Genomic DNA, 23,965 nt, shown 5'->3' with positions numbered 1-23,965 from the left:
GGATGGGAACCAAAAAAACAACAATAGCTTCCATGGAAACTTATGGAAGGATGAAGAAAAATGAAGAACTCCAGCCGTTTATGGCATGAAAAGTTTCTGCAGAGATCAAAGCATTTTGAAGCTGTCTTCAAGAGATGGATAAAGACAAAGACTGAATGCAAACTAAGCTCTTCTCTTTGTTTTGGACGGAGCTCGTGGTCGATATGACCTTTGAAAGCGAACATGTCACAGACTGCCAAGCAAACAGCTCGTGTTGTGTCAGAAACTTGGCGTGTTTACCAGAAAAGGACAGCGAGCGAGTCTTTAAAACTTCACTGTAAACAAATTCACGTCTCGGTTTTCTAGAGGCTGAAAGATAACCTTTGATACACCAGGATAAAAAGTGAATTTAATGCAAAGACAAGACATTTCGTGATATCTTATCAAATGACAGAGTTGCATTTCCCCCCCTGTTCTTTTATTCTGGGATTAATTGAGATTCTTTTGCAACTAAACGATCCATGTTAGAACAATGCCAGATGTGCTGACATACAATAAATCAGATGCGTGTCTCTGTCCTCTCTGTTGCAGATTTATTAAGAAAGTAGTCTAAACAAAAAGAGGAAATGAACCAAAACACAAACGTTCAAGGCTTTTACACTGACACACATGTGTGGTGTAAAGGGAGGCCTCCCGTATCAAGACAAAGCGAGGACAAACTCCTGATATTTATGGAAGTCAATGGCTGCCAGGAAAAAAATACAATCATTTAAAAAAAACTTGAAATTTTATTTTGCTGTTGTGCACAATGTATGAAATGTTTTTGGAATATAAAGTCGATTTACAAGTTTACATTTGAAAATACATCATTTCTGTCAAAACAAATTTTTTAAAAGGAACTTATTTTCAGCGTACCATTGCAACATGCACACACAAAACAGGAAAATTATTAAAAATTATAATAATGGCATCTATAGACTTCTATATTCAGCTGTCGTTTGTGTGTTTTGACTGGTACGGAAAAACAGAGTGCCTTCATGTTTCGCTAAAGTTACAGGAGCTGTAGTTAGGTTACTTTTAAAACCCCCAATTAATCCCCAAAATCTCCAACACATGACGTCATGTACTTTACTTTACGAGCTCTCGATTGCTTGTAAGTGTGAAAACGTAAACTTTTCCACTATAGCTCAGCCCGAAGAATCCAAACTCAAGGTGTGAGAGCACCTTTAACGGCCCCCAGTCTGAGGAGTATTTCATTTCTATTGTTTTTTAAAGGAAGGTGCTTTGTTAATCTTGCTCCAGAGGCCTTTTCTTTCCATCAAGAAGGAATTTCTGGGCGAGTCGCAGCTTCTTGGTACCGGGAGATGTTGAGTTTGAACATTTTGCAGGAAAAACATCACTTCATAGGTCAAAATCCTAAACTGTGGATGGAATTGATCAAATAAAGACTTGGCTATCTGTAAAGGTTTTGGAAGTATGTAAAAGGAAATTTGGTGGTGTGTTTGTGGGTTTTCTGCTGTTCTCATGACCTTTCCACTCACTGACACGCACAGACAGAATTCCCAGTAAAGACAAAATTCCTCGGCATCTGGAATTTCTTTCCCGGTCACTGAGCTGCCACTCTGACCCTTTTAACACACACTGAGAGAAAAAAATGTCTGCTGACCCTGACTCGTGACCTCTTTTGCCCCTTTGACCTTTAAAAAGCAGCAGGTTTCCATCAAGAGTCTGGAAAAAAGAAAAGGTTGAGATTAAGCCCGTTATCTCGCTCGTACCAAGACAAAAAAAAAGAGATTTTTCCCATACTTTTCACCTACTTTAAATCTATTTTTTCTCTTTTGAGACCCCTTCTTTCCTTCCCACAAACACACACCATGTGGCTCTTAAAGACCTCCTTCCTGTGTGCCACTGGATCAAGTGTTTCTGCGTTCTCAAATGAATAAATGAGGATTTCCTCCCAATTTATTTTTCCTCTTAAAAAGCCCGCAATCTGTCCTGCCATTGATGTTAAATGTGATGGATGAAGAGTTAATGTGACATCTAAGAGGCCATATTTAGAAAATGGAGCTTAAACTAAGTTTTCCTTATTCGGTAAAGAGAAAAGAGAGCCGAAGGAACTTCTGGCTGCTGTTTCAAAATAAATAATATACTCATTGTCATTAAATATTCAGTTGTGCAGTAAAATCTAACTCAACAGTACATGTCATGCAGTCTAGAAACGACACCATGTAAAGGTGCACGATGTGTCATGTAACTTGAGTAATTTAGTTACAGCACTTTTGTAGTTATTTTAACCTGAACAAAGTTGTTTTTCCTAAACCTAACTAAGTAGTTTTGTTGCCGAAACTAAAATTTTCCGAAACCTAACTAAGTATTTAACGATCTGTTACTAGACCTAACTAAGTATTTCACAATCTTATCGAGAACCTAAATAAGTATTTAAAGATATTTTCCAGAACCTAAATAAGTATTTAACGATATTTTAAGTAGTTTTGGTGCCTAAACCTAACCAAGTTGTTTCCTTTGAAGGCGGAAGTTTATTCTGAAAAGACAGTATGCATGTAACGAGCGTGAATTGACACGTGTTGCTGGAAAACACATAAAAACAGAAGATTAACTTTTTGAAAGATATCATAAGAACTGTTTTATGAGGATACGTTGCACAGGGCTAATAATCACTGCCATATACTGAGTCATATTTCATATATGCCTACACTCATAAAGTGGTGTTCATTTGTGAAAATGATCTCCCAAACAAAATATTTAAGTATCATAAACTTTTCCCACAGAGCTTATTTCTGCAATAATCCCAAAATCAAAGGGAAAAACCCCTCAGGCTTTTTGTAGAGGGATCCAGGGCGATGCTGACCTCTTGGGTTGACCTACAAAAATACTCTATTATGCTGATGATGCAACTTTGTGTTCTTAAGTATACTTTAGTTAATGAGCAATGAACAAAATTGGTTTTCTTGGCTCTAAAGTCTAATGCCGGTTTATGAGTCGTTGTGCTTTAGTAAATTTTTCTTGGACACATTTAACTAGAATGTTAAATATATAGCTGACTCGATCAGCTTATCAACAGCAAACCACCCTAAGCATCCAAAAATAAACATGTGGGCTCTCGTTCTGGTGACCGCTAAGGGAAAGCACTTTATCAACAACAGCAGTGTGGAGGACGTTAACCAGCTGTGTGTGTGCATGTGTGTGTGTGTGTGTGTGTGTGTGTGTGTGTTTGTTAAGGCCTTTTACTGTTATCTGTAAGAGGAGACAGGAAGTTAAAGTCCCGTCTGGGATGAAGTCAAGACCCCAAACCCAGAGAGAGAGAGAGAGAAAGAGAAGAGAGACAGAAAGGAAGATCTAGTTCCAGAAGTAAAACAAAAATGAATAAATAAGAAATGGATCATAATGTCTTTGTGTTAAAGTGCTGACAGAAACAGGGAGGAAGAAGACAGACCGCAGATAGCTGCTGTCGAAGGGAGACAAATTCAGACGGATAAAAACTGAGACAGAAAAACAGAGAAGATTATCAGCTTGTTTGTGCAGACGTAAAGACAAACGGACATGTGAGCTTTCAGCAGAGCTTTCAGCACAAGACGAGACACTAAATGTTCGGCTCCCCAACGCGATAATGCTGTTATGAGTGAAAGCTAAAAGCCGCTGTGAAAGGCCAACGCTGCCTTTTTGATGATAAAAATAAAGAATATATTTACTGCTAAGAAACATAGTTTTTTGTTATAAGAATATTTCTAGGATAGTGACAGTGACATTCTCAAAGCTGCAGACTTGTGAAACTCAGTACTAAAGACTTTTTGAGGGCATTTTCTGTGCTTTTATTGGACAGTGAATGTCTTGTTGCAAACAGGTTTATTGACAAGAATAAAGTCTGAAACTATAAAGAATCAACAATACAACCAAAAATTGTGAAAGCTTGATTGTTACAAATAGGCAAATAAAAGATGTAACATAAGTTGCTTTGATCTCATTGACATTTATTCACATATTTGTATATTAACATACATCTTTTAACTACATATTATCTCTAATCTTAATTATATATTATCTCTTTATTTTCAATTATTTATATTATTACTATTATCTCTGTATGTTGCACATATGTTTTACACCTCAAACTTCAATTTTATGCACATTTCTTGGTTTATTTTTGCATATTCCTTCAAATAACTGTACAGCTCTCTAAAAAAACAAATATATTCTACATATCTTTTATATCTAATAATACATTTTTATATATTTTCTTCCCTTACAATTTTATGATTCTTCACTTTTGTTGTACTTCCTTTTTTCCCTTACTATGTTTATTGTTATGCCCCAAAACCCCTTGGCCAATTTTCTGGAAAACCAACTTGGCAATCAAACCTGATACCGTTTATGATTCTGATCTGCACCAAAAACAGCAATACAAACATACCTAAGTAAGAGTAGGACCAACTAAAATAAGCCTCGTGCACAAACTAGCTTTGAAAAATATCTCTAAACATGGGCCGGTGTAATGTATCGCTTACAAAAGCTTACAACTTGAACGTAACACTGAGCCATAAATGGTGAATAAACACAAAGTTAAATTACATACCGATGATGCAACCAAAGGACTAAGATGTAGGATTTTCTGATGTGTAAACTGGGAACTCTTTCTATGGCATGTGCACCCACTTCCTGGTTCAAATATGGAGTCAAATGTAATTCCATGTTATACTTAAATGTGCCACTAGGGTGCATTAAAGCTTTCAGAGTACCTAGATTTACATCAGCCTCGAGGCGTCACTATTTATACTTACAATAGTTTAGTGATTTGAGGCAACACATTTTGTTTATTTATTTTTTGGCAATCAGAAGCTTGAAATAATTCTTATCTTGCAATTAGATTATCAAGAACAACTTGCACCAAAAAGTACAACCGATAAGTTTACTTTTTCTGGCGCTCCCATGGTCAAAACTTTCCCAAATAACCGTTACAATAATAATACATGTGACTGTTTGCTGATTGACATCTGTACTAACGATTATGGTTTGGTTAGATTAGGTTTTGGCACAAAAACTGCTTGTTGATCAGAAAAACAATCTTTTGATTATATGAGTAGTTTGAATCCATCATAGGGAACTGATTTGGGGTTGGAAACTTGCAGAACAGACTTTGACTGTCATAGCTTTAAAAAAACATCTACTTTGTGTTTAGGCCTTTAGGAGTTAATCCATGAACAATATCTGAGGTTTGTTATCTCTATTTTTGGCTCCAAAGCTCCCAGTGGGCAACCCATTTAACCTCCCATTTCCCCTCTCCCACCCTGCTGCCCTTTTTCCTCACTTTGTTCCTTCCTTGTATAGCGTTTCTTAAAGCTAGCCCGGTGTGAATGTCCTGCCTAGTTTTTGGCTTTACACTACCCAGATTCTCCCCACAGACTTTGAAAGCTTCTTAAAGGATTTTGATGTGGAAATGAAATTGAAATGAAATATTTATCAACAGTTTTATTTCTTTTTTTGGCTTGCATCATGTTTTCAAGATGAGTTAATGATTTTTTTTTTTTTAAATGCTATGATTTATCACCACAAATTCTGTGCTGTTGCAACTCACTGGAACGCTTTCAAGATAAGCAACTTTAGATTTCTTTTTTTTTTCTTGAATGCAACTTGGGTGCTTTAAGATAAGATAAGATAATCCTTTATTAGTCCCGCAGCGGGGGAATTTGAGGGCTATCCTTATTAGTAGAGAAGTTTGATACCACTCTCATATCTGTGTGCTAACCATGCAGCTACAGCAGATGGTTAACTAGCTTAGCACAAAGACTGGAAACGGGTGGAAACAACTAGCCTTGCTCCTCTAGTATAAATTAAATAAACAAGATAAAACGTGTTGATTTGTGAGCTAAATATCAGATAAAATCTGTGTGTTTCAGGTTAGATCATAAATATTTATTTAGCCTCTTGAGCATAAACCATAGATAATGTGACACAGCCTCAAAAAGCTCTTTCAGATAACTGTGTTTAGTTTATGATATAGCCTGCTTGCCTCTGTGTTTTCCATAATAATGTTACCCAGCAGCTCTATCTGGGGACTGAGATTAGAGAAGAAGTTTAGGGAAACCTCTAGTTTCCATAACAAATAAACAGCAACCACAGCAATGTTGTGTGCTAGTCAACCACACATGCTAGCTGCCTCCTGGACACTGTGTCTGATGGAGTGATTCAGCTTCAGACGCCAGAAGAGAAGTCACAACAAGGACAGAAAAATGCGTCTGTGTGTTTATGACAGAATAACAAAAGTGAACTATTAAAGTGTTGCAAAGCCTCATGTTGCGTTCAAAGGATTTAAATTGGAAAAGTGTGCGTGTGGTTGTTTCTGGGTGGCAAGGTCGGTTTAAATACCTTTTCATTCTTTATTTTTTATGTCACTCCTGCTCCTTTTTTTTCCTTTTTTGCTGCCATTTCTGACTTTCCATGGTTCCTCCTTTCATGTGGGGTCAGATTACAGACCGCATCAGATAAGGACAATTTGTAGACTGACTGAGGTAGGGTCGGCAAAAGAAAAGAAAGCCACTGAATGGATATTTCAACACAAGTCAATGTGGAAATCACTGCTATTAAACACACTATGTAGGTCTACTGTAACAGAAGTAAGGAATTGTCTCCTGGAGCTTGTTGCCTTATAAATCAAGTGTTTTGGCTACTAAATGCAGAGTATCCTGTTGCTAAATCTAAAGCAAAGAGTGAATTCACACTTAGTAACTTTTAACTAGTTGCTAATATAAGACCTGTTTAGAAGAAGCAAGAGAAAGATTGAAATATGACCAAACATTTGATGGAAATGTTGCTTAAATCTGCCTGAATATATATATGGTCACTTTGGAGCAGTGCAACATTGACAACGCTGATAATGACATACTTGTCACCAGGCGGCAACCTCCAGTTCCTAAAAGTTAAGCCAACGCTTCATGTGTTAAAGCTGCATTCTCTCTCCTGTCCACCAGGGGGCGACTCCTCTGGTTGTATAGAAGTCTATGAGAAAATGACTCTACTTCTCTCTTGATTTATTCCCTCAGTAAACATTGTAAACATGAGTTTATGGTCTCAATCTCTAGTTTCAAGTCTTCTTCAATACAGCATGATGTTCATTTAGTAAATGATGCTCCATTTAGAGTCAAACAGACCATAAAGCAGGGGATGCTTTAGGGCGGGCTTACTGTGATTGACAGGTCGCTCCCATAGCGTTGGAACCGTTACCATTGCAGGGACATCAAACATCTACCACATAACTGTTTTTAAGAAACATCATTAACATTTAAATATTGTTGAAATTAAATATATTTTATAGGGTTTCTAATTATTTATAATTTTGTTTTATGTTTGAGGTTGCTACATCAATGGAGGTTATAGTAGTTCTTTCTGTCTATCACAGAGTTCATTTCTGCAGCAGAGTTCATCCACAGGTTAACGTACACATCCAACCCGTCTCCTTATACCCAGGTGTTGACAGGCTCTGCCATGAGCAACTCTTTGAATTGATCACCAGCTCTTTCTTTTCTGAATGGTGCTGATCTTTATGAAACGGCCACTTAGCGGTCGCTGACGGAGGGGCCCCTCATTCTCAAGACTGGCCGGCACCGTGGTGTTCAGAGGTGGGGGGGCTGGAGGGGGGGTCTCCTAGAGGCTCCACACAGGACAAAACTGGTTTTATTAGTGGCGAAACCATAGGCCGTATATAAGAAGTGGACGTAGTCATGGTAACGTCACCCATTGGTTTATGGACTGCCGTTTGTGAAGCCACGAGTACGCCAATTTTGCCGTTGCCATCTTGGAAATTGGCCATCGCCATGATGATGATTTGACTCTAAATGGAGCATCATTTACTAAATGAACATCATGCTGTATTGAAGAAGACTTGAAACTAGAGATTGAGACCATAAACTCATGTTTACAATGTTTACTGAGGGAATAAATCAAGAGAGAAGTAGAGTCATTTTCTCATAGACTTCTATACAACCAGAGGAGTCGCCCCCTGATGGACACGAGAGAGAATGCAGCTTTAAGACATGAAGCGTTGGCTTCACTTTTCAGACCACCTGCTTTGGAGCCACAAAAATCTTTATGCAAGTATTTTCACTAATACACTAGAACTCCCCAACACCTGTAAATAGACTTTGATGAGTAAAATCAGTCCCTCGCTCCCATTTAACTAGATTTCCCCTGGAGCTTTTTGGCACATTTCATGGCTTTCATCTACAATTCATTCCATACGGTCATGTAATAACAACTGAACCATCCACTTCAGTTTTGCTCAGATATCTCATTTCATTTGTGCGATCAAAAATGTTGTGGTTTTTTAAATACAAAAGTTTTAAAGGGTGTTAAAGCAGCATTTCCCCCAATATGAACTCCAGCATTAATGAAGTCAGAGGTTTCCTCTGGCCATTCAGGACTTCACATCTGGACCAATTCGCTTTGGTTTTGTCAGAATGTTGGTAGAGTCAAGTTACAACTTCACTATCCAGAACTGATCATGTTGCCTTTGGCCCTCACCTCTAGCACTATAAACCAAACAGCAACAGTTTATTCTCACATAGCTGCTGAGAGAAAAAATACACACTTTTATGCCTTTACTTGATATTGTAATAACCTCACTTTTGTTTTTGAGATTAGATGTTCAAACATGTTTGAATTATGACATCCAAGTAAAACCCCAGAGGAGAGGGTGAGCCCGATAAAGTAAAAAGAGAAAACATGACGTTTACTCTGCAGAAATGTGCAGATTTTTACACATTGAACGCCCTATAACTCTAAGGAGTGAGACTTAGTTTAAGCAGAGAAAAAAAAAATCTGCTTTATATTTGGACTCAAGTGGAAAACTTTTCCAGAAAACTCCACACACAGCAGTTTTCTGTACAAGAGACTGACCAGAGAGGATAGTTGGTGTTTCTGTATCCTGCTGCCCTCTGGCTTTCAGAGCAGCACTGCACTTATTGGATGAGATATGAACAGTGTGATGGACTAAAAGGTAAAGAGGCTTGCAAAGTGCAAACTAAGGGGTTCATTAGCTGAAAGAAATTGTATTTTAACACAGAGATGTGTTTATTTGCACAGGATGCTGGGGAGTTTTTTCTGAAAGGAGGGTTTTATATAGTTTATTCAACAGGGACAGGTCACTAAATGGCTGTTTATCCATCCTTTACCTGCTTTTTATCATTCCAATATATACATTTTAAAAAAGGTACTAAAGTATAAGCATGCAAACATAATTTTTCCCACTCAGACCTACATTTTTTCATCACCGTAACACTTCAATATATAATGTAATTTATCTTTTTTATATATTGGCAACTTTTAAAAATGAAATATTTGGGTATAGGTGTCATTTTGGGAAGAAAAAAAAAGTGAAGCTACGGTAAAAGATATGTACTAAAAAAATCAAAAAAGATTCTTTATATTAGTAAAAAATCAGGGCCATTAGATATTGTGTGTGTATATAAATCCTAGTAGATTCAGACCAGTGTAACAAAAAACAAACATTTTCATGTCTGACTGGAAAAAACTGGAAGGAAAAAACCTGCGTTTAAGAGTTTTGTTACACCAACCATAATGATCAATAATAATACTGATCATCATTTTCATCTTCATCTCAATCAGTGCAGCTTAAAGCTACAGAGGTCCTGATTGGATTTGATATAATCTGACAGGACGGGTCACACACACTTGTTCTAGGTCGTGTCTCTCACACACACACACACACGTACGAGTGTAACGCAGTAACACTCACTTTGTTGCTGACGGACGACGTTTCTGCCTTTTGGATGAAAAGAGAACGAGAGAAGTGATAAAAAAAATGGTTCAATCGCTGCGAACGCTCTGGTGCAGAAGATTTCACTCAAACAGGAGCTGTCAATCAAACCAACGCATGGTAGGAGGAAATATTCATAAAGGATGCATGCAATAATTATGAATTTAAGTAGAATTATAAATATAGGATATTTACTTTTTACATTCTACTAATTCACAATAGCTAGTTCATCTTACTTAAAAAAATCTAGGAAACTGATTGCCTTTAAAAAGATAAATAAATATCACTATCAGTATTAAGTCATGTTTACTTTATATCTACTTGTTCAGCTCACTTACTTACATTTAGTTGTATTTACTTCATTTTTTTAGTTTTTAACTTAAAAATGTAAGTAAATACAACTAAATGTATAGTTGTATTTATATCTCCTTATTCTACAGGGAGTAACTCGCTATTACTTCTTTCCAAATCCTTCATTTTTTCAGAGAAGCAGCACCTTCGTACCGTCTTCCTGCTGGTTCATGTGAGCTCTGCAGGTGTTGAACCTTAAGATGCAAACACAAGGACGTGCCTTCATCGTCGTACCTCAAACATGGACGCCTCCTTCTACTCCTCTTCTCCCTCCCTTCCATCTCCTCAACCCTTTCACCTTTCCCGTTTCCTCTCCTACCTTTTCGCTCCCTTACTCCCTCCTCCGGTTCCTCCTCCTGGTCCTCCTGGCCTCCCTTTGTTCGCTGCCCCGCCCGGCTCAGGCCTCCTTGTTCCGGGTCGGGGTCGTGGGTCCGTGGGGGTGCGACCCGCTCTTTGCCAAGGCCCTCCCCAGTGTGGCGGCTCAGCTCGCCGTCAACCGCATCAACAAGGACCCCTTACTGTCCCGCGCTGCAACGTTCGACTACATCGTGATGCAGGTGCGACTCTATTATGCTTTTCCACTTTTTCCCTCTCCTTTAGTGTGTTATATATATTTTTTTTGTACATGTAAAAGGTCTGTAGAGTGTGAAACCTGAAGTCCACGCCTAAAAGGAGTTACCCTCCCCCTCAGAAGCTCCTGGGCTCCTGAAACGGCTCCATTGAATTCTCTCCTTCACTTCCATAACTTTATGAGGTTATAATGTAACTTTATGAGGTCACAATGTAACTTTATGAGGTCATAATGTTACAGAAGTGACGTAAAACTCCTTCCGGCTAGTTTGGCCCTCAAACAACAAAAGAGAAAGACGGAGCTGAAGTTTTTTGAAATGTGAAACGTTGACCAATCACAACAGAGCGGGCTAGCTGACCAATCAGAGCAGACTTTGCTTTCTGGAGGGAGGAGCAAACGCTACAATGGAGCGTTTCAGAGAGAGGGTGAGAAGGATGAGGAAAACAAGGAGAATTATGAGCATTAACGCATGTAAACATGTTGTAACTGTAAGTTGAGATAAAAATATGCACCCAGAAAATAGAATAATAGGGCATGTTTAATGGATTGATTGTTTCAGGAGCCATGTGAGACATCGAAGGGTCTGGAGAAGTTCATTGGTTTCCACACCAAGGCGTCCGGGTACATCGGACCGGCGAACCCTGGCTACTGCGACGCTGCTTCGATGCTGAGCAAAGGATGGAACAAAGTAGGTTTTATGATGGAAAGTGTACTTTAGATTGACTTTAGGTTCAGTATGTGAGATCACGTCTCCTCCCCTCTTTCCTCCCACAGGCCTTGTTTCCTTGGAGTTGTGTCGGCTACGAGCTGGACGACGTCGGGAGCCATCCGACCTTCGCCCGCTCGGCGCCGAGGCCCACCATGGTGCTGCTCAGCGTCATCAACTACTTCAGATGGGCCAACGTCGCCATCATCGCGTCCTCAGAGGACATCTGGGTGGAGACGGCCACCAAGGTTTGAATTATTTTTCTGTTCTGTGGGAGATAAATCCAATCCAATAACACAGTTAGATGACAGAGGAACCAACTCTTTGATGGGATATAAAATACATAATTAGGAAGCCAAGACCCAGAATATGTTATTAACTAAGAAATGGAGGTCTCTTTGAGATCAATTTGTGTCTTTTTTTGGGTCGTTTTGTGTCCCTTTGTGTTAATTTTTGTGTCTTTTTTGGTTGTTTTGTTATGGTTCTGTGTTAATTTGTTGTGGTTTTGTGTTTTTGAGTTTTTATTGGTCTATTTGTTCTTTTTTTGGTCGTTTGGTCTCTTAACGATGGGTGATTTGGTGTCTCTTTATAGTCGTTATGTGTTTTTTTAACTTGATGGTGTCTCTTTAAGGTAATTTTGTGTTTTCTTGGGGGAATTTGTGTCTCTTTGTTGTGGTTCTGTGTTTATTTGTCGTGATTTTGTGACTCTTTGAGTTTTTTCTTTTTATGGGTCTATTTTAGTCTCTTTGAGATAATTTTGCATCTTTTTTGTGGTTTTGTGTCTCTTTGGGGTCTTTTTGTGTCTTTTTTTGGTCTATTTGTGCCTTTTTTGGTCATTTGGTCTTTTGAGATGACTTTTTGGTGATTTTGTCTCTCTTTGTAGTCGTTAAGTGTCTTTTTTAGGTTGATGGTGTCTCTTTGAGATCATTTTGTGTCTTTTTGAGGTCTATTTGTGTCTCTTTGTTGTGGTTTTGATTTTCTTTGTGGTTGTTATGTGTCTCTTTGTATCAATTGTGTGTCTCTTTGGTGGTTTGTGTCTCTTTATTCTTCTATTTGTGTCTCTTTGAGATCATTTTGTGGCTTTTTGTGTTTTTTTCTGATCCTTTTTGAATCTCTTTAGGCCACTGACACTTGTAGGCCCGTTCAGTAATTCATCCATCTCAGTGCCTGTATATGTGTTTTCTCCGTCTCGTCCAGGTAGCTGATTCCTTAAGAAGCCACGGCCTGCCGGTCCGTATGGTCAGTTTCATGGAGAACACGCCTCACAGCATCAGACGAACTCTGACGAAGCTCCGCAAGATGAGAGAAATACGGCGTGAGTTTAAATTTAGTACCCTGCCACTTTACCTTCTTCAACATTTGTTTGACTAACATACTAAATGAATGAATCAGACATGCCGGTTCTTCAGAAACCCATAATCTACATCTCAGTTTGGTGTTTCGTCTTAGTGGTGATCCTCTGCATGCACTCGGCTCTGATCGGCGGCGGCGCCCAGAAGCAGCTCTTGGAGGCGGCCTACGACCTGCAGCTGATCGACGGCTCGCTGGTGTTCGTGCCGTACGACGCCCTGCTCTACAGCCTGCCGTACCGCAACGTCACCTACCCGGCCCTGAAGAGGAACGCGAAGCTGCTGCGGGCCTACGACGCCGTGCTCACCATCACCATCGACTCGCCACGGGTTTCCTTCTACGAGGCCTACGGGGAGGCCATGGAGAGGGGGGAGGTGGCCAGGACGCTGACGCCTCAGCAGGTGATGCACGGCGCTGTAGAGAGAGGAGGGCTATTAGTGTGTGAACTGTTAAAATGCCCTTGAGCAAGGCAGTTCAATGTGCCTGTGTGTCCCGCAGGTGTCTCCACTCTTTGGCACCATCTACAGCTCCGTCCTCTTCATGGCTCACGCGGTGAATCGGGTGAGGGAGGCGCGGGAGTGGATGTCTGGGGGAAACCTGGCGAGACAAACCATCAACCTGGACTTCCAGGTAAAATTAATAATAATAACTTTATTGATATAGCACCTTTAAAAACAGACAGACTATGGTCAAATTTAAACCCTGATAAAACAGTAAAATAAAAGCAATCGATACGATAAGAACAAACTGATAAATAAAATAAATAAATATCATATAAAAATAAATAAATATAAAATAAAGCAGAATAAAGACGACATCACATAAAAAGCAGTCTGTCAAAATGGGCTTTAAGAAGTGATTTAAGAGAGATTCAATTAGACACACAGTATTTAAAACATACAGAGATAAACAGTAAATGTCCATATCATATCAGGAAATTAAATTTGTGTTCAGTAGAAATGTGCTGATTTTCATAGTTTGGAGTCTAAAACACGTAGAAGGAAAATTTGTAAATATTAACATCAAAATATTATATATATAATGATGATATATTTTAAATATACAGTAATATATAATGGTAAAAGAATACAAATAAAAACATAAATACATGCTCTAACATAGGTAAAACAAATATTTAATGTGTATGCATATGCATATACCTCATATCAAATGCTTTGAGAATACTTTAAGGAATATTTGTTTGTAAAAGTGCAAAAGAAATTGTCATATTATTCTTTTTCCATACAATTAAGCATCACTGAACCTAATTGAATTTTCTTTTTTTAAAGATAAAGAAGCGAGTCTCAGTTTTCATATTGGCTTTTATAAACAGTTTAAATTTCTATTAAATTACCAGAAAATATCAAATTACATCTAAAGCAATCCAGTGCAGCATTTATAAGAAACTGTTTCTAGACAAAATGAAGAAATTAAACCTTTAATTTGTTTAAATAATTGTGTTTTAACTGTTTTCTGTTCCAAATTAGATACATAGTTACAGAACTAGTCTTTACCATATGATTGTGCTCACATTTTAAGTAACCAAACCCAACGATTTCAAGTTCCCTGCCATGATAAAAATGACAAATGCCCATAATAATAAAACTACGTATCTTCCTTTACCTCTCAGGGCTTCAGTCACCCGATCAGAACCAACGGCTCCGGAGCAGCTCTGCTGGAATACCTCATCCTGGACACGGACGGACTCTCCCCGGAGCTGAGGCCGACGTACAGGTATAAGAGGAAAAACACCTGTGAGATGATGAGTTAAAGGGCCATACACACATTTTTTAAGGTTGCTTTTGCATAACTCTGCATGCACAATGTTACTTTTCTATTTTAGTTTCCATTAGGAACTGGTTTAAGTATTACCTTTATTTAATTTATATTTTTGTTTTATCTTATGTTGTTGTTATTAACTTTTTCTATATTTACAATATTTACCTATTTTGCAATGTTACTTCTTATACACTTCATACTCTATTGTTCACATATGTTTATCATTTTATTTAATTGTTTTTTCTTATTCTTTTGTTGTAATCTTTGATCAAACTCTTGCATTAGAATTTCCTAAAGTTCTATCTGATTAATCTTATTAATAACTTGATGGTATTGATTAATGACAGGATCAACATGGAGGCGGGTTTGGTGCGTTTCATGGGTCGAGAAATCCACTTCCCTCGTGGCTACGGACCCAGGAAGGACTCCTCCTGCTGGTTTACTCCTGGAGTCCTCTGCTCGGGGGGTTAGTAACACACACACACACACACACACACACACACACACACACACACACACACACACACACACACACACACACACACACACACACACACACACACACACACACACACACATATATATACACTGTGCATCCGTGTGTGGGTGTTTAGGTTTACTGTATAAACTGTTTAGTTTGGATTGTTTATGTCCGTGTGCTTCTACTGTAAAATAGGGTCATCTGTTTAAACTCCTTCTGAGTTCAAGATTAAAAGTTTTGGTGTCTGTTTCTTTAAAAAAATATATCAAATATAATGTATTTTCTTGTCCCAGGCGTGGATCTGTTCTCGACCATCGGCATGTTTCTCGGAGCGATGGCCGCCTCTGTTTTCGGCGTGCCATTTCTTTTCTGCATCAGGTAGAAAGTCAACAAGAACTCCTACATCATGTTTGCCTGAAACATCTTTATTATTATAATTGAAATAATGTTTTTTGTTTATTTTTTTTGTATTAAGAACACATAGTTGTTTGTCTGTTGTTGCCTAGGCGACGCATCAATCAGATCCTACTGGTGAAGGGCCCGAACAGGATCTTGCTGACGCTGGCTGACGTCACGTTCATCAACCCGTCGCTTAGCAACAAGGTCAGGCCCTCTACGATTTATTCGTGCTTTTAACTTATATTGATTATAGAAGTAAAACTATGCATCAAGAAAGTTTTATGCATCAATAATCCTAATTCATAAATTAATATATATGAAAGTAACATTTGATTTAACTTTTTAAGAATAATATATTAACATATAATAAAAATAACATTAGATAAAAAAATAAAATTAGATAAAAAAATAAATAAAATAAAATAAGTAAAATAAAATTACATTTTGTATACAAGTTTTATTTGTAACAGAGTGTTTCTACACTGTAACTTTGTTACTTTAAATATTTATTAAGTTAATCATCTGAGTACTCCTTCCACCACTGTACCGAGGTTGCCCTTAAAACTACTTTGAACTAGAACTGATGAGAAACTTTTTTTATCACATCCTGAACGTCGTCTCCTTTATAGAAGATGAGTATGGACGACAGCAGGGCGAGCGGTGTGAAGAGCTTGTCAGACGCCACATCGCCGGTCTCCACCCAATCACCGGCTACCTACGAGAACTCCAACATCGTCATCTTCGAGGTGAGACACTGATTTTAATATTTACAGTTCAATGACAAGGTTCCTACCAGTCCTTTCTAAACTGTAACGACTAAAGAGTCTATTTGACTCTAAATGGAGCATCATTTACTAAATGAACATCATGCTGTATTGAAGAAGACTTGAAACTAGAGATTGAGACCATAAACTCATGTTTACAATGTTTACTGAGGGAATAAATCAAGAGAGAAGTAGAGTCATTTTCTCATAGACTTCTATACAACCAGAGGAGTCGCCCCCTGATGGACATTAGAGAGAATGCAGGTTTAAGACATGCCGCCTGGTTTTAACTCAAATCAAACCATGTCACTGATCTTTTTGACTTCATAGGGGTCAAGGGTCAGAGAATTAATAACTACCATAAGAAGTGAAGTAATAAAGCTTATCTTTGGTTCTTTTCTCCTACAGGGCGACTGGGCCTGGCTGAAGCGACTTCCCGACGGGTTGTTTAGCAGAATCACCCCCAAAACCAGCCATGTGTTTGAGCTGGTACGTGACATCGTTGTGAGACAAAGAATGTATTCATTAAAAACACAGCCATCATAAGATAAATCACTGCTTCCTGTCTGCAGATGAAGGACATGCGTCACGAGAACGTGAACCCTTTCCTGGGCTTCTTTCACGACTGCGGCGTCTTCGCCATCGTGACGGAGTTCTGCTCCAGAGGGAGTCTGGAGGACCTGCTGTTCAACGACGAAGTCAAACTCGACTGGATGTTCAAGTCGTCGCTGCTGCTGGATTTAATTAAGGTCGGTGTGGAAGGAGGGCGGGACGAGAGCAGATAAGACGAGCTCAGAAAGGAAACTCGGATTAAAAACACAGATATTTTTTGGGAAGTGTAGAGAGATAGATTGGTTTAGACTGAAAACTAGCTGTGGAGGAAGTGTTGCTATATAGTTGAGAGAATATTAAAGATTGGTTGCAATCTGCAGCCTCACCACTAGATGGCTCACAATCCTAGAAACTGCACCTTTAAACTTCATTCAAATTATTAAAAAGAAAAGCAATTCTTCACATTTGAGAAGCTGGAACCATGACACTTATTTGCATGAAAAATTACAATTATCACAATAATTATTTTCTGTCATTCGATATTTGATAAGAGGAATAATCGCTTCAGCTCTACTTGTGTAGACTTTCCTCATATTCTAACGGTCTTTATATGTTTTGAGTGCGAAAATGTTAAGTTGTAAAGTACCTTAGAATAAGTAGAAGAAGAAAGATCCTCAAACTAAATATTGTACTTAAGTGCTTAAGACTTCCAGTACCACTGCTTGTGCGTTTTGTGTCTCAGGGTATGAAGTACCTCCACCACCGCGGCGTGTCCCACACTCGTCTCAAGTCCCGTAACTGCGTGGTAGACGGGCGCTTTGTCCTGAAGATCACCGACTACGGCTACAATGAGGTCCTGGAGGCCCAGAGGTTCTCCTACATGGAACAACCTGCAAACGGTAAGAGGAAAACTCAGTTTATGAAGCATCTGTTTGAGTAGTAGCAAACTAACACAGCGCTGTGTTTCTTCAGAGCTGCTGTGGACGGCTCCAGAGATCCTGAGGAGCGGACAGCCGGAGCTCCACGGGTCGCCGCCCGGAGACGTTTACAGCTTCGCCATCATCATGCAGGAGGTGGTGGTGAGGGGGCCTCCATACTGCATGATGGACATGCCCGCCACAGGCAAGACAACACAAACAAACTTAAATAATGCATGTGTTGATAGTTTCCGATCAGCATTTTAGCAAAGTAAAGCTCTTCTAAAGGGAACTGAAATAACTGACAATAAAGCTTTTCTCTTGCTCCTTTGATTGCTTCTGGTGTAAATCAAAACAAACAGAGCTAGCATTATGCTAATGCTAATGGTTCAGTCGGTTCGCTGCAGTAGTCCAGTTGGACATATTTAAGCAAAATTGGATGGATTGCCATGACATTTTGTGCTGATGTTAAGAGTCTCCAGAGGATGTATCCTACTGACTTTGTGTCCTCCAGCGCCACAATGAGGTTCAAATATCTACCCAACTATTTTACGGATCCCCACGAAATTAAATGTAGACATTCATGTCCCCCTCAGGATGAATTGTAATAACTTTATTGCTCATACTTTGAATTTGTCCAACACTTTGGTTTGTGACAAAACACCTGCAAAACTTGCATTCCCATCTGCCGCAGTTGTACTGAACTAAGATGTTGAATATCAGCATTTAAACATCAGTTTGTTAACATAGCATTTTACCATTATGGTGATGGAATTTAGCTCAAACTCTAACAGAGCCTCATGGGTGAATAAAATGACTCCTTGGACTAAACTTGCTTGTGGAGATAGATAGAGGAACAGTTAAAGGATCATCAAAGTCATCCTCTGGGCGCCATTAATGTCTGCACAAGCAGGCTAATCGTTGCATCAAATAGCTGCATATATTTTGGTCTGGAGTTTGTTTTTCTGACTGATCAACATTGCCACGCCCACTCCAATCTGATGTTCCTCTGTGTTCTAGAAATAATAGAGAAGTTGCGTAAGCCTCCTCCGCTGTTTCGCCCGGTGGTCAGTCCGGACTACGCTCCTCTAGAGTGCATCCAGCTGATGAAACAGTGCTGGAACGAACTGCCCGAAAAGAGACTGAGCTTTGAGGAGATCTTTGACCAGGTAGATATGTAAAGCTTTAACTACACTGTGCTTTAATTACAACAACATATCTACCTTTAAAATGCCACAAAATGTCCAGTTAGCTGGTGTTAAACTGAGAAATTGGTTCTCAAAGTGGCCTTTTTTTAAACAGTTTTGATTTGTTGTTGCTGGTAACTTTATTTTTAGGGAATTAAATCTTTAATTTGAAGCCCTATTTCAGTGTACTGAACCATTTGCTGACCATTAAACTGCTCACAATTTAAAAATGCAGTTTGAAACAAAGGGTTTTAATGTTACTAATGGTTTAAATGCTTTTTTTACATGGTTAAAATCATTTTAAAAAACTCAAGGGTTGCAGGATATTGGATTGAAATGGTATATTATTTAAGAATGTATTAATTCTGATGATTTAAAGGTGAGGGGATACCGCCTAAATGGTTCTCTTTCTTATACTGGATTGAAGTGGTCAAACTTCTTGTTATTCTTTGTATTTTTCGTCCTCTACTTCCGGTCCTTCATTCCTTCCTCTCCCTTCAGTTTAAGAACATCAACAAAGGGAAGAAGACCAACATCATCGACTCCATGCTGAGGATGCTGGAGCAGTACTCGTCCAACCTGGAGGAGCTGATCCGGGAGCGAACGGAGGAGCTGGAGATCGAGAAACAGAAGACGGAGAAGCTGCTGACTCAGATGCTGCCGCCGTGAGTTAACGTAGAAAAACCACCATTAAGCTACTGGAGGACTATTGTTCTAGTGATGACGTTTAGTCGTCTCATTAAGCCACTTCTTAGAAACCGACTTTTTAAAAGACTAGTTTCGATGAATGATAGAAACACAATAAATCGTATTGTGAACCTACACTCCTACACTTTTCTAACTCGTCCTGTCTTCTTCTCTCCTGCAGCTCTGTGGCCGAGGTTCTGAAGGTCGGCGGTACGGTGGAACCGGAGCACTTTGACAGCGTGACGCTTTACTTCAGCGACATCGTCGGTTTCACCACCATCTCGGCCAACAGCGAACCCATCGAGGTGGTCGACCTTCTCAACGACCTCTACACCATCTTTGACGCCATCATAGGAAACCATGACGTCTACAAGGTTACTTCACTTCCATCTCTTATCTTTTATCTCAGTATCGTTGCAATAAATCACATTAGATCACACCTGTTGTTCGTCGTATTACGTTCTACTCCAGGTGGAGACTATAGGCGATGCTTACATGGTGGCGTCGGGCGTTCCTGTTCCTAACGACAACCGGCACGCTGCAGAGATAGCCAACATGTCGCTGGACATCCTGAGCGCCGTGGGATCCTTCAAAATGAGACACATGCCCGATGTTCCTGTCAGGATTCGTATCGGACTACACACAGGTGAGGCAGGAGGGATGAAAAAAAAAATAGCTGCATCAATTTGCGTCTATTGTGGTACCGAGTACTGGATAAACTTTACCCTCTATCAATGGGTAAAAAACATAGGCTGTATATAAGAAGTAGACGTTGTCATCTTGAAGTCACCCATTGGACTACTGTTATAAAGACTTTAGTTTTGCGATTTGGCCGTCGCCATCTTGACTTGTTTGCAACCAGTGAACGGAAGTTATCATATTAAGAATGCGGAGGAGTGACGATATTGCATAATGCTTTATGGTCTGTTTGACTCTAAATGGAGCATCATTTACTAAATGAACATCATGCTGTATTGAAGAAGACTTGAAACTAGAGATTGAGACCATAAACTCATGTTTACAATGTTTACTGAGGGAATAAATCAAGAGAGAAGTAGAGTCATTTTCTCATAGACTTCTATACAACCAGAGGAGTCGCCCCCTGGTGGACAGGAGAGAGAATGCAAGTTTTAAGACACTTTCGCATTGGCTTTACTTGGCAGAACCGGAGGTTAGCCTTATGTGTGTGTGTGTGTGTTTGACTGTTACAGGTCCATGTGTAGCAGGTGTGGTAGGTCTCACGATGCCTCGCTACTGTCTGTTTGGAGACACAGTGACCACCGCCTCTCGTATGGAGTCCAGCGGGTTGCGTAAGTTAAAAAGATAACTCTTTTACGGATGAAATAATCAGACAGGAATTACATTTTTTGGGGCTAATCCTATAAACGAAACACTTGACATCATAAAAGATTTTAGAGCTGAAACAATTGGATTGCCAGAATATTAATCATAAACTATTCTGATTATCAATTAATTGTGTTGCAAAAAAAGTACATATATGAAACATTTGTGGGTAAATTTCTCTTAAAACATAGAAAGCATGTTTTTTTGTAAATTTTCCTAAACGTCGGCAATTCAACTTTTTTGTTCGAATATTATAATAAATAAATAATAATCTTTTTTATTTTTTTTGCAGCCTACAGGATCCACGTTCAGCAGAGTACAGTGAAAATCCTGCAGGACTTAAATCTCGGCTACAAGTTCGAGTTGAGAGGAAAGAAAGAAGTCAAGGTACGACACACTTATTTAGACAAAGGAGATTTCTGCATGTGGGTGAAGGGCAGTCTGTCACTGTCGTCTTTGTTTGTCTCTTCCTCAGGGGAAAGGAGTCGAGGAGACCTACTGGCTCGTAGGAAAAGATGGATTTAACAAACCTCTTCCTGTTCCTCCAGAGGTCACTTCCGGGTAGGAACAATTACATTTTTTGGCAATTTGGTAAATTGGTATCGAACTTCTCACCTAACTCTTATTCAACTTTAAACAATTTGGACCAAACCAAAGGTTTTTCTGCCAAAGATCATGTGTTGACAGGGGACCCTTAAGGCCGTGTGTGTGTGTGTGTGTGTGTGTGTGTGTGTGTGTGTGTGTGTGTGTGTGTGTGTGTGTGTGTGTGTGTGTGTGTGTGTGTGTGTGTGTGTGTGTGTGTGTGTGTGTGTGTGTGTGTGTGTGTGTGTGTGTGTGTGTGTGTGTACTGTGTTGACACTGTCCACTTCGTCCCAACAGGCAAATGGCCCACGGGCTGCAGATGGCCGAGATAGCCCAGTACAAGAAACGGAAAGCCGAGAAGCAGCAACAGGAACAGCTTGCAAAGAAGAAAAACTGAGGTAATGTTATGCATCATAAAACAAAATGTATAACATTACTGTCTTGGTTGGCGATATGACTAATTATTTAGCACTTTAACACTTGTTAGCATGAACTGTCTCAAGGTGTCACTGCAGTTTGTTTGCATTTAGTTGCATCTTGAATGTGAAGAAAGAAAGAAATCTTGGCCTCAGTGAGAAACAGATTGTCAAACGTTGGGTTCTGGTACAAAGAAGTGCTTTTATTTTGAAAACTGGACACCCAGGAGTTCACCAGAAACTGCGGATGGATTTTCAGAATAAAATCTAACATGACAGTGATAGTTTTTTCACATGTATCACGTGTTTTGCTTTATTTCCAGACCTCGTTTCTGACCAGATGTTTCTTGCTGAAGGTTTTTTTTTGCATTTCTTTTGAGTTGTTTTCTATTCAAGATACAAGTAAACGCAAATAAAAAAGGCAGTAACATTCAGAGTTCAGCTCGGCCAGGGATGTGGGGGTTTTTTTGTCCATAAAATAAAAATATTTTTGTCAGCAGGGGGAGAAATACCATTTTTGGTGAGTTGATCACTGACAAGACTCAGTTCTTCTACTTTACAAGTTTGTTTTTTGCCATGTTACTGATATTTAATGTCAGGTGAGTTGCATCAATTCATCCTGACAGTGACTTTACGTCAACTTATTTTCTTGTCAGGTCACTTTCCCCTTTCTAATCTTGCATTAATTGTTTCTTTCCCTTTGTTCTTCCTCCTCCCTCTCTCCCATGCATCCCTCTCGCCACTTCAGCGTCCAAAAGGACCTGAAGCATCTGTTCCACAAGGCGGTGAAGAAGATCACTCACGTCCGCATCGTGACCCAACTCTACGTCCCCGAAGAGGACGGCAACGCCATCATGTCGCACCTAAACTATAACCTTTAAACTATTAGTGGAAATGGGAAATCATCGTTATGAACATCATCCACTGAGAGAAGTTCCCAGCAGAAGAGAAAGTGGAAGTGTTAATTCAGATTATCACCAGGTGTTCGGTGTGTATTAACGGATGGAGGCGAGGAGATGAAGTCTAGAGTCGGAGACGGAGGAAGAAGTGTCGACTCAGCAGAGAAGAAGATCTATGTTAAACCGTCTGTCAGCAGCAGATAATCTGACGTTCACTTCCTCCTCCTTCGCTTCCTTGTTCCTCTGTTTGAAGGGAGGAGAGGAAATTCAGAGATGAGGAAGCAGGAGGAGTGTTTTAAATTGTTTTATGTAGGAATTTTGCATCTTGGCTTTGCGGTGCCAAGTTGTCAATATTAAGAATAACACAAATATACTCTATTTTTTAATAGTAGGGAGGTGACAGTGAAGGAGGGAGAGAGAGGAGGAATGATATTGTAAATACGTTAGAGATGCAAATCATGATTATTTTTATCCTGTGCTATTTTAATTTTAATTTATTGGTTGCTTTGTCTATAAAATGTCAGAAAATAGGGAAACTATTTCCCAGAGTTCAAGGTGACAAATCTCCTCAAAGAGAAGAACAAGAGCAGAAAAGAATGGAGAGGAGAGGAGAGGAGGAGAAGAAACAAGAGAGGAGATATAGAAGAGGAAGAAGAGAGTAAAGGAAACAAGAGAAGAGAGGAATCAATATGTTTGTATTTATGTAGTAAATTGAACAAAAGTTTCATGTAATGTATATTGTATATTGGTCAAATATTGTTTGACATTTACATCATCTAATTTACAATGTAACTTTTATTCTAGAAGTTTCCATTTTGTGGCTCTGATTTAATATTTTTATTTAGCAAACCGCCCTGTGGTTATGTAAATATATGATTTTATATCAGGCAGTTATTTATACTGTTTAATTTCGTGCTTATAGTTGGAAATTATAGGAAATATACGATGAGATTGTATTTTACATTTTGCTCTCTTAGCAGCGTTGAGTCCACTTTACTTTTGTGACCAAACCTGCCTGACAAATAAATCTTTTGGTGCTTGAATTCAGAGTAAAGTTCTGTGTGTGTGTGTGTGTGTGTGTGTGTGTGTGTGTGTGTGTGTGTGTGTGTGTGTGTGTGTGTGTGTGTGTGTGTGTGTGTGTGTGTGTGTGTGACATTAAAGTCTTCCTGTTAATCAGCAGTGATTGTTTAAACAAACCCTCAGCGCCCTCTAGT

The 23,965-nt window shown here is 39.2% G+C and overlaps 1 protein-coding gene across 1 annotated transcript; it reads left to right on the top strand.

Annotated features, from left to right (window-relative positions):
* Positions 1 to 10,317: 10,317 nt before the first annotated feature.
* gc2 (guanylyl cyclase 2) lies at positions 10,318 to 22,733 on the top strand. Its single transcript, XM_054601960.1, has 23 exons — positions 10,318 to 10,674; positions 11,248 to 11,376; positions 11,463 to 11,642; positions 12,592 to 12,709; positions 12,844 to 13,145; positions 13,243 to 13,374; positions 14,375 to 14,478; positions 14,871 to 14,989; positions 15,298 to 15,382; positions 15,511 to 15,607; positions 16,033 to 16,149; positions 16,576 to 16,656; positions 16,740 to 16,916; positions 17,462 to 17,618; positions 17,692 to 17,841; positions 18,657 to 18,805; positions 19,325 to 19,488; positions 19,692 to 19,884; positions 19,982 to 20,156; positions 20,722 to 20,820; positions 21,147 to 21,241; positions 21,330 to 21,415; positions 22,601 to 22,733. Exons 1-23 carry the CDS (start codon positions 10,318 to 10,320, stop codon positions 22,731 to 22,733), a joined length of 3,399 nt encoding a protein of 1,132 aa, XP_054457935.1.
* The last annotated feature ends 1,232 nt before the right edge of the window (positions 22,734 to 23,965 follow it).

The sequence above is a fragment of the Anoplopoma fimbria genome, chromosome 7 (genome assembly GCF_027596085.1).
Source record: "Anoplopoma fimbria isolate UVic2021 breed Golden Eagle Sablefish chromosome 7, Afim_UVic_2022, whole genome shotgun sequence".
Taxonomy (NCBI): Eukaryota; Metazoa; Chordata; class Actinopteri; order Perciformes; family Anoplopomatidae; genus Anoplopoma; species Anoplopoma fimbria.
This window is presented reverse-complemented; position numbering and strand designations above follow the sequence as displayed.

Bases quoted from the DNA above. Each gene is read 5' to 3' on its own strand.
- gc2 (XM_054601960.1), top strand. From the start codon at position 10,318: ATGCAAACACAAGGACGTGCCTTCATCGTCGTACCTCAAACATGGACG. The intron at 12,710-12,843 runs GTGAGTTTAAAT...GTTTCGTCTTAG, and splicing joins CAAGATGAGAGAAATACGGC to TGGTGATCCTCTGCATGCAC. The intron at 19,489-19,691 runs GTGAGTTAACGT...TCTCTCCTGCAG, and splicing joins CTGACTCAGATGCTGCCGCC to CTCTGTGGCCGAGGTTCTGA.